Genomic DNA, 10,999 nt, shown 5'->3' with positions numbered 1-10,999 from the left:
TGTTAACTATATATTTCATATGTTTCAAACACTTTAACTCTCAAAATAATGTTAAAGCATATTTTAAGGTTATCATTAACGTTAGAAATAATATTTCTATACGGACAATATTTTTACAAATATTTTTATAAATCTCCGATACGATTTTATCAAAACGTCTCGAGTAAATGTATATAAGTAAAATTTCTTTAGTTTCAAATCTCAACCTTATATCATGAATTCATGATAAATATAAATCTTATTTTCAATTTTCAATTAGGTTTATATGCATAAATCAAACTAACAACTTTAGCCTTTTAGCTCGATATTATTTTTCGTCTTACATTAAAAACCAATTGAAGTTTTTAAGGAAACTTTAGCCATAATACATGTTGAATTTCAAGTCAATATAGGGTGAATGTGCTATTTTTCTTTTCCCAATTTATAATTTTAATTTTATAACTCGTGTTAATTTAATCAAGTAGTCGTATTCTTAACTTTTGGCCACGATTGAGACCAACCTTATCACAATCGAGGTATGAAAGGGAAGGCCATTAAGTACCGTGAATGTAAATTTACTTCAAAAATCCTTATCCACCTTGATTTTGCCACGTCATCATGGAGTCATTTTGCTAAAATCTAGCGGTTGAAATCATGAAAAGCGTCTTTGTAGTTTCTATTTTTATCCGGGTTCCGGGTTTTTTGTTGGTTTAGTCCGGTGAGGGTTTTGGAAGAAGATGAAGAGATTTTGCTTGCAGAATCAACAGTCTTTTGATACCAAAACAGATATGGAAATGGAAATTCAGAAAAATAGCAAAGCGAAGCAAATGAAGAGAGAGAAGCAAAATTGGCTCTTATTAAGGTAATTCATTAGTTAACGTGATATTCTAGGATTTGGAGAGATCAGTTTCCTTTTCTAGTCTTGATTTGAAAATAATGTCGCAATTTCTGCTATTATATATACTATTAACATTTTATTACCTCAGAATTACAGTAGACTCCATTGACATTTGTTGCATTATCCAAATTCTTACTATAGTGTTTTTTTCCCCTCTGAAATCAGAGTAGGAAATGGAAGTTTCATTGTAGCGAGAACAGGTGCAACAATTGATCTTCCATGGTTGCGGAATCACTTTCTTCTTATAGTTTGAAAGGTATGAAATCGTTTTATTTTTCACTAAACTATAGAGTTTTCGGTTTTTGGGGCTACTGGAACTCTAGTCAATATGGATTCAGAGGTTGACTTGAAAATACTTGAAAAACGGTTTTTGACTTTGGTGATAACTTCTGAATACCATATATGGTTGGGAATATTGATGCAGCCCTAGAGTTTTAGGGCATTTAGACTTCAAGTTTAGGTGAATGTCGTAAATTCTGTAGTTCAATGAGAGTTTAGGGCAATTGGATTTCAAAAAAAAAAGGTAAATATCGTGAGTAAGATCTTTAAATCCTGTAATTCTATGAGAGTTTAGGGCAATTAGACTTCAAGCATGTCCTTATATCTTGACTTAATATAACCTGATTTCTAACTCGGATATCTTGGAGGTAGATTCTGTCTAAAAATGTTTTTTTGAATCTTAAAGTTAGGGCTAGAAAAGATTCTTTGTTTGACAAGATTCTTGCAGCTGTACTGTAGTATTTTCTAAATTAAACGGGCCTGAAAAATATATGAGATGCAACGCTAAGATGACCGTACAAAACATATTTTTATCCCTCTTCTTCGGTCAAGTAGGAAGTGCTAGCCAGTTTACAACAAATTTTTGAGTTTCAAATTATACTACAATGACTCCACCATGATGTTTGTTTGATGTAATCAAAAGTTTAGTATTCTATAATATGATATACCGGTATTAGGACGTCAAGTTCTACTTCTTAGTGCCGTATTAAGACATGAAGTGGAATTTGATGTGACTATTGTTGACCAAAACGACTATCTTTCTCCAGTGGAGCATGCATGCATATAATGTAGGGTTGTTTTGACTTGATTCTCAATCTACATTTCTTGTTAGATGAAGGTGTGAAAACCGTTTGGGAAAGTTGTTCTTAGTGTTTCATAATATTAATATCAATCTTTATAGAACAGTGAAAAAGAAAACCTATAAGTTAATGTTGTACTCCGTAATAGCAAACGAAGTATTTTATATATTTTATGCTATTTGGTTTGGTTGGATTAGCTCGCAATGAATGTTGAACCCCTCTTGCCATTTTGATGCCAACCTAGTCTGAATTATTTCTGTTTTTTCTATAGTAAATTTTCATGTTGACGCCCGAAATGTCCAATAAAAAGGATGTATTCTGCCTTGTGGTTTAGTTATCATTTGTTATCTCCAAATTACCAAAAACAAGCCAAAACTTTTACGGGTTTTTATTCATTTTTATCAAATTATTTTAATCTCGTCCGTTTAACAAATGACACTATTAACAATTTAGTCTGATTTAATAAGCAGTGACGATTTTTTTTTGTGTAAAGCTGGGGTGGTATCATTCTAGGCACAAAAAGACAAAAGGTGTGTATATATGTAGAGAAATAAAAGGAAATATGTATTTTCTTACCAATTAGTATTGCCATATTGGATTTACGTGCATTTTTTTCCAACGTTGCTAAAGTGGTTAACAGTTTTACCAATGGAATTGAAAGAAAAAAAAGACAAAAAGGTTGAATTAAGCTGAAACATGTGCAAACATTTGGATTTTTTTTCTTTCTGTTTTCTTTTTGGCTGTTTGTAGGCCTTCAGTTAATGTGACATCTGTTTTGTGACTCACGTATTTTTTTGTAAAATCTTTTCGTTATTAGTCTTTTAGTTGATTGGACATCTGTTATGACTTGCAAAGCTGTTGAAATTTGTCAAAATTTGCAATCCAGATGCTAAGTTCTTAGCTTTTTCAATCTGCTTAGTCATTTTGACAAGCTTTGGAATTTCAGGAATTGAAAAATGAGATTTAGGATTAGTTTGAGGACTTAAGAGTGCTTTTTAGCAATGTTGTGGACTTGTATTCAAATTATTCTATATTTTTTTAACTTTTTTTTATTTTAATCCAACCTTTTCTAGACAGTTGTCTATGTGTCATGATATTAGTTTGTTTACTTGTCGTTAAAAAGAAATATTTACCGTTATATCTCAACCGCTACTTTAACTGGATTCGTCGCCTTTTCTAATTTGTTGTCACATTATGCTTTGCATGGTAACCGACACATGTCCCTTATGAACACGGTTAAGTAGAAGATTATGTTTTGTCGTCTTGAGGCACGGTTGAGTACCAGGTAACGGTTTGTCGTCTTGCTGTCTTTACATGAGTGTAATTTTCTATAAAGCTAAACTGAATTACCGGAATACCTAAACGTACGGATTAGTACTGCTTTGACCTCTATAGATTTTCTTTTCCTTTTAGTTCGGGTAACCGGACAAGTCAACGTCAAGATCCTCTAATAACTATCGATATTTCCAAAACTGCTCCGGACATTCCGCAAAACATTTTGCGGTTGATTCGGAAAAGGTAAATGACGTAAGCACGGGGCATAATAATCTATACAGTTTGCTTTTTGCATTAAATGCTTTTACAAAGTGATATCTAGAAGAGAAGCTAAAATTTAATATATGCATTTACCTTTCTACTCAATTCAAATCTCACAGGATAAGGTTTAGAAATTCTGGATCCTGTGAGATAGAAAAAGTTAAAAGAATCCATTTTAGTAAAACTATGTGCAAATATGGTAGTACAACTTTTTTCTAATTTTTTTTTGTAATCTGACTTGTATCTGTGTTGGATATTAATTAAGAAGAAACTACTTTGTCAGGACACTGCCAAGTTTGACAGGTCAGACTCACATTTGGCTGCATCTGAAGCTTATTTCAGACATTTTCTATGGGTTAGAAAGACTTCGTTCGACAGCAGAATTTGTTCATGTGTGTTCTCCATTATCTCTTCGATCGAATATGCTCATCTGCTGATCTTATTCTGGACTAAAAATAAAAAAAACGAAAGAGATTACTTCTCATTTTCTTCTCGATATCATAACCTCGTGATTGTCGTTTTTGTCCACCGCTCATCCATTTTTTAAAATATAATCTCAGTTATGTGAAAATGAAAATCCCCTTCTCTGATTCTTGATGGACCCCATAAAAATCCTACTTTTTCTAAATAATCCCAATGCTTTTATTATGGTTCTTTTCTGCTCTCTTTTTACCAGTTTTAGAGCATAACTGTTCTTTTTTTCCCTATATAAAGTCATAGAACTTCCAAACCATGACAGTATAGAAATCTGTGAACAACAGAGAAATTACTTTTCAACTTCTTCCAGAGCACCCAAACAGCTGAGTTTTCTGGTGCAAATCTCGTTTTTTATTTGCCTAAATTTCTGGTTTCTCTGTGGAGCTCTGGTAATCATGTTTCTTCTTCATCTATTCTATTTCTTTTCTTAAATGGGTTTGTTTTAGTTTCAGCCTCTTCGTTCTATTTTTCTTTGAATTTTTTCTGATTTCTGTCTCTGTACATTCTTTTGATGAAGCCATCAATGGCTCATTGCAGTGACAAGGGGTCTTCAGTTTCCTTCTTCTGGAACTGAAGATTCTGTTTTTCCTTCTCGTCCTTTGAATCATGGATTATCTTCAAAAGAGTTTGTCTTTTTGCTCCTCTTCCTCCTCCTCCTCCTCCTCCTCCTCCTCCTCCTCTTCATTTGATTCATACCCATTGTCAATTGATTCGGAACTTTGGGACATGGCTGAGGAAAGGATCCAAGAGATACTATGGATTATTCGACCTACTTTGGCCTCTGAGCAGAAGAGGAAGGATGTCATTGATTATGTTTGTTCGTTAATAAATTTGTATGGCACAACTGAGGTGAGAATTCCCACCCACTTTTTGAAGAAATGTCGAATACAATATTTTCTTTTTCTTCTCTTTCATGTAATTTATGTAAATCTATTACTGTGGTATTTACCGGAGAAATTTTCGCTTTCTGCGTGAAGGGCTTTGATTTGTGCATCTCTTTTGTCAGTCTATTTTTTTGCCTTCTATGGGGTTTGTTTCTTTATTTATCTCCCGGATAAGGAAAGCCTATAACTTGACAAAGATTCCTCATAAAAGAGGACTTTTTTTTGGTATGCTGGACTGGAACCGATCTGTACTATGTCGTTTTGTTATAGGATTACTTTGTGGTTTGTGTAAATGCCGGATCATATTTATGCATCTCCTTCTGTTATTTAATGTTTACGGTGTCATGTTCTTCATAGAATAGCTAAGAAGCTTCTGGGCCAGTATGTGCGTAAAACTCACTAGGATATTTCTTGTCCGAGGTTGAGCCCTGGGATTTAATGCTTTGGTGTCGTGTATATTTGCACTTTAACTTTTCTATTTAAATGGAGAAAATAAATTCACCTTTTTGCATCATTATGTGGCCTTCTGTTCAGACGAAGAATGTAGCATGTGTACGAGGTTTAATATTTAAATGCTAACAATTGGCATGATCCAGTTTTTCACGTCAATTTACCTATGTAAGCATTTATGCAAACCATGTTCACCTATGCCAGCAGTCGAGTGACTCCTAATTCAATACATAAAGGTGTCAAGGAGGAAGATTGATTGCCTCGTTTCGTTCAATCAGTTGAACACGCATTGCATCTGACTTAAGTTAATGAGTTTTGATATTTTCATACTTCTACAGGTCCTTCCATTTGGTTCAGTACCATTGAAAACATATCTTCCTGATGGAGATATTGATCTAACTGCTCTCATCCAACCACACAAGGAAGAGGAAGTGGCGAGAGAACTTTTCAATATCCTCAAGTATCTAGAGTTCGACCCCAGTTCAGAAGTGGAAGATGTCCGCTACGTTGATGCGCAGGTTAACCTACCTGACTCTCTTGTTATATTTGTGTAGTTTTTGACTATGTTGCAGCTACAATGGTCTAGATACTAATAGAAGGCTATTAGACTATTTTTCAAGAAATATGACAACTTTTCGAAACGGTTTCGGTGCGAATTTGAGTTGTAAATGCGTACAACAGCGATTAACTGGTTACGCGACTCAGGTATGAGTGAAATATTATTAGGATTATGGTAATTGAAATACTATAGGACTCCCTATTCCACCCTTGTTTCATTCTGATTGTCGGATATTCAATTTAAGCATTGATTCTTCTGATCCGACCATTTTGAAGTAAAATATGGTAAGGCTTACACCTTTTTCTAGTTGTGCATGATAGTCTTGGCTTAACCCTAAACGGGTTCAAAATTTCTCGTTATTGTTCTAAATTGTGTTTTACCTTTTTAATACGATTTCCTGTTTGTGAAGAATTTCTTCGATAACGTCCTAAAAACAGCACCATATTTTATTCAAATGATAAAATCGACCAAGGCTTGCCTTTGTACAATGTTTTCATTTTCATATTATGGAACGAAACTCACCTTTTCGTTTTCTTTCGTTTTCAGACTCTACCTATCATATTCCTCTCATCGGAGCAAGTTGTTATTATAATAATAATGATAATTATTTGTATAACTACATGGAGCGTAGTGTAATATTTCATATAACTTATATCTTGACGGTTGATATTAGGGATGCTTAATAATTTATCTCAGAACGAACAAAATAGATCTTATAGTTATTATAATAATGGTTATTGTTATTATTATTATTTTCAATTAATTCAACGTTGCAATTCTGAATCGCAGGTTAAGGTTATAAAATGTTCAGTGAGGAATATACCAATTGATATCTCTTTTAATCAAATCCCAGGGATCTGTACACTCTGCTTTCTGGAGAAGGTATACTACCCTTGAGACCGAAATTACTGTACAGCTTTCTTTTTACTACTCGAAGAAAAGAAAATACAGTAAAATACATATTTTACTCAGAATTGTAAACAATATTTTTCGAATTTAGCTACGTATAGAAGTTTAATAAAGTTAAAGGTATTATTAACTACTTCAAATCTCTTATTTTACATCGTATTTATGAACCTTTAATTGGTTTCATTCATAAGCTCTCTTCCCTCTTGACGCACAAATTATACGATACCAATTTAACTTTAACGGTGCTTTTTCTCAGGTTGACCGACTTATCGGGAGAAATCATCTTCTCAAACACAGCATATTATTGATTAAAGCCTGGTGTTTTTACGAGAGCCGAATTCTTGGGGCATACTATGGCCTGATTTCAACATATGCATTAGAAATACTGGTCTTGCATGTGATCAATCTCTTCCATTCATCACTACCCGGTCCTTTAGCCGTGAGTGTTCAGTTTTCAATACGGCTTGTAAGTTCATTTGCATGAGTGAGACTTAATGTACGATCGTCTGTTTACAGGTGCTACACCGGTTCTTGGAGTACTATAGCACTTTTGATTGGGATAACTACTGCGTTGGCATTAATGGTCGTGTTGCAATATCTTCCCTTCCAGGAATTGCAGGTATATATGGAGAAACCATCTGCGACTTTTCGTGATCTGAATGTAAACTTAAGGACCTAAGTTGAGTTCTCATTTTCTTTGTCCTTGTTACAGCGGAGTCACTAGATAATACTACAAGCGAGTTGCTGCTCTCTCCGGAGTTTCTGAGGAGCTGTAGACAGCAATTTTCAGTTCCAGTAAACGCAATCGGAAATTGGGGTCACCGTGGCTTTCCCCTAAAGCATCTCAATATACTGGATCCTCTGAAATACGACAACAATTTAGGACGGAGTGTCAACAAAGGTACTTGATTAGTGAAATACTTCGCACATGTATATATATATATATATATATATATAAAGAGAGAGAGATGATTGCAGGGGCGGATGGAAAGGGAGTCAATTGGTCCCCGACTCCGGGGATAGAATAAAAAAAAGAAAGTAGAATTACTGTTGGAAATATCCGTCGTTAAATGCAAAATTTTCGTCCGTAATTTCACTCTATTTAGAATCTTTAACTGATTTGGCATCAGTGGCAGAATATGCAACGAAAATATGTGTCGCTGATGCGTAGTCCAAAAAAAGTCTGTAATTTTTAACAATTTTTCGTCCATTGGTTCCCTGAGTATTTTGTTCTGGCTCCGCCACTGTTTGATTGCATTATGAGGGGTGAATTGTGCATTACAATCCTCATGTGTCCTTCTAGGCGGTTTCCATCGTATACAGTCTGCCCTTGTCCATGGGGCTCGAAGGCTAGGAGATATCCTCAAGGAACCGGGAATGAGAATGGGCGAAAGACTGGAAGATTTTTTCAGGAGTACTTTGGATCGCAATGGAAAGGGTGAAAGGCCGGATACACCAGAAATTATACCTGCATTTGGCACCGGAAAATCTCATACATCTGATCTCAGTGGAGACTATGACTTTTACTACAATAGTCTAATACAGAACCAATGGTATGTGAATATCTGTTCACCCCCTTATTCTCCGCATTTCAGTCACCCGTTATCCCCGACACAATTCCAGCCGATAGATAACTGGCACGCAGTATCTATGTTTGTGCCTTACGAGCAAAATCCTTATTGTCAAATAGGCACCAATGTATATCCCTCAACTTCGACACCTTATTATCCTTGTGTTACTTATCCATATGCTGCTACTTATGGTGTTAAGCAACTCGGTATTGAGCAAGTCGGCAAGTCACGAGGAACCGGCACGTATATCCCTAATGTGGTAAATAATTTTTTTGCAACTTTTCTTTTTAATTTGTCAAAATGATTTAACTTTTTCACTTTAAATAATCAAATGCTTGAATTTTGCAGAGACAGCGTCCTTACAGAGATATGTTAGCAAGTACGAAGCCGAGGAGTCCAGGACCTCGCTGTTATATTCCGCTCAATTCACATCAAGAGGCTAGGGAAGTTGAATCTGAAGTGACAGAGAAGAGGGAGAATGGCTTCCAGGAACTTTCGCTGGATCAATTCCCGCTTCTTCACAGCCATAACAAGCCAATGCCATCCGAAATTGGTCAGCCGAATTTTAAGTCCTTGCAGACGAAGGAATACTCTGCTTCCTCCTCAAAGAGAATCGAGTTTGGGGCTATACCGTCGCCATTGTCACAGCCTTCATCATCCGTAGTTCCAGTTAAGCTGGAGATGCCAGAATCAGAGGCTAGGGAATTTGAACAGAAGAGAGAGAATGGCTGCAGCGATCTTTCGCTGGATGAGTTCCCGCTTCTTCCCAGCCATAATAAGCCAATGCCGTCCCAAATTGGTCAGATGATTTTTAAGTCCTTGCAGGCGAAGGAATACTCTACCTCCGTACAAACTATCCAGTTTGGGGATATACCATCGCCATTGTCACTGCCTTCATCCGTGGCACTTACAGAATCAGAACCCGTAGTTCCAGTTACGGTGGAGATGCCGGAATCAGAGGCTAGGGAAGTTGAACCTGAAGAGATAGAGAAGAGGGAGAATGGCTTCCACGATCTTCCGCTGGATCAATTCCCACTTCTTCCCAGCCATAACAAGCCAATGACATCCGAAATTGGTCAGACGATTTTGAAGTCCTTGCAGGCGAAGGAATACTATACCTCCTTGAAAAGTATCGAGTTTGGGGATATACCAGCGACATTCTCACAGCCTTCATCCGTGGCACTTACAGAATCAGAATCCGTAGTTCCAGTTACGCTGGAGATGCCAGGATCGGAATCTGTAGTCCCAGTCACGTCGGACACAACCCCAACTAGCTCAGAAACACCATTGCTGAATCAACAAGAATAGTTATACCCGTAACGGGTGTGCTTGGGATTCCCTAACATTTTATGGTTTTAAAAACTGCATTTCTTTTCCATAAAAAAAAAAAAAAAACTGCATTTCTTTTTTTTCTTTTTTATTTTGAGAAAAAAACTGCATTTCTTAGTCTCTTTTGCTCTTTCTTTTTTTTTTTTTTTTTTTCCTTCCGTACTGTCAAATGCTCAAGGATCCGAGACAAAGAGTTATACTGTAAAAGTATGGAGTCAGCAGAAACAATGGTTGATGCACCATGCTTCTATAGTAGGTTTTTGTTTCTATATTATCTGTAATGTAGTCATATCCAAAAACGATTCTCGTGTTTCTGTGTATGTGCGCACGCCTGTGCGTGTATGTATGTCGGAGAATCTGAGGATAGTTAAAATGTAACAGAAAGGTCGGTAATGATAAAGCTTGAGCAGATGGTTTCTATCTGATTTCTATCTGGGATTGAAATTTTCAATTATATAGAAAATTTTCTCCATATATGTAACTAAAAAATAATTGTTATTAGGGGTATTCATCGATCGGTTCGGTCTGAAAATTAAACCGAACCAAAATAACTGAATATCGAATAGTACTTAAAATGAGAATCAAATTTAACCAAATAATATTAACAACTGAACCGATGGTTTGGTGCGGTACTCGGTTTCATCATTTATTAAATAAATTATTACTTAGTTTATATTATGTTATATTATTAAAATATGTATATTAAAAGTTCATATCCTAAATTAATTATTACTTACAGTATATTAATTAATTTATTAATGTTAGATTATTTATACATTAATTTCCTAATGTATAGTACAATCATTTTTTTCCATTACTGTTCAAATGTAGATAACTAATAAAAATAATTAATATCAATTTAATATGATAATTTTTATTTCTTAGATAACTAATAAGATAATTAGTGCCATCATTATGATAATGAGATAGTTAATAATAGATAATTAATAATTAATAATTAATAAATTTAATTAATTTTAATTTCGGCCGGTTTAGTTAATTCGGTTATTTAATTATAAAAATCGAACCGGCTGATATTACCAATATTATTAAATATTTAAGACCGAAGTTGAATCTAATATACCAAAAAACTGAATCGAAAAACTGAAATTCATCGGTTTGGTCGGTTATTTCGATCCGAACCTAATTAATCGAAAAACAAAAATTCATCTGTTTGATCGGTTCGGTTGTTAATATTATTTGGCTAGATTCGGTTTTCATTTTATATACTATTCAATATTAGGTTATTTTGGTTCAGTTCGATTTTCAAACCGAACCAACCGATGAACACTCCTAATACAATTATTTTGTTCCCATTTTTTTCAAAT

The 10,999-nt window shown here is 34.9% G+C and overlaps 1 protein-coding gene across 3 annotated transcripts; it reads left to right on the top strand.

Moving 5' to 3' along the window:
* The first annotated feature begins 681 nt into the window (after positions 1-681).
* On the top strand, positions 682-10,302 carry LOC136226512 (uncharacterized). 3 transcript variants are annotated; one of them, XM_066015038.1, is made up of 11 exons: positions 682-841; positions 1,043-1,133; positions 3,776-4,358; positions 4,487-4,818; positions 5,642-5,821; positions 6,652-6,744; positions 7,028-7,210; positions 7,288-7,390; positions 7,484-7,672; positions 8,075-8,601; positions 8,691-10,302. In XM_066015038.1, exons 4-11 carry the CDS (start codon positions 4,576-4,578, stop codon positions 9,648-9,650), a joined length of 2,478 nt encoding a protein of 825 aa, XP_065871110.1. In that variant the 5' UTR covers positions 682-841; positions 1,043-1,133; positions 3,776-4,358; positions 4,487-4,575; the 3' UTR covers positions 9,651-10,302. The 3 variants fall into 3 exon arrangements, with proteins under 3 accessions (XP_065871110.1, XP_065871111.1, XP_065871109.1); XM_066015039.1 differs by having other exon boundaries at positions 1,048-1,133; positions 3,776-4,818; XM_066015037.1 differs by having other exon boundaries at positions 3,776-4,818.
* Positions 10,303-10,999: the final 697 nt, after the last annotated feature.

This window comes from Euphorbia lathyris, chromosome 4 (assembly GCF_963576675.1).
Source record: "Euphorbia lathyris chromosome 4, ddEupLath1.1, whole genome shotgun sequence".
In the NCBI taxonomy this organism is placed as follows: Eukaryota; Viridiplantae; Streptophyta; class Magnoliopsida; order Malpighiales; family Euphorbiaceae; genus Euphorbia; species Euphorbia lathyris.
The sequence above is the reverse complement of the archived record's forward strand: the minus strand, read 5'-3'. Positions and strand labels throughout refer to the sequence as shown.

Bases quoted from the DNA above. Each gene is read 5' to 3' on its own strand.
- LOC136226512 (XM_066015039.1), top strand. From the start codon at position 4,576: ATGGATTATCTTCAAAAGAGTTTGTCTTTTTGCTCCTCTTCCTCCTCC. The intron at 6,745-7,027 runs GTATACTACCCT...GCTTTTTCTCAG, and splicing joins CACTCTGCTTTCTGGAGAAG to GTTGACCGACTTATCGGGAG. The intron at 8,602-8,690 runs GTAAATAATTTT...TGAATTTTGCAG, and splicing joins GCACGTATATCCCTAATGTG to AGACAGCGTCCTTACAGAGA.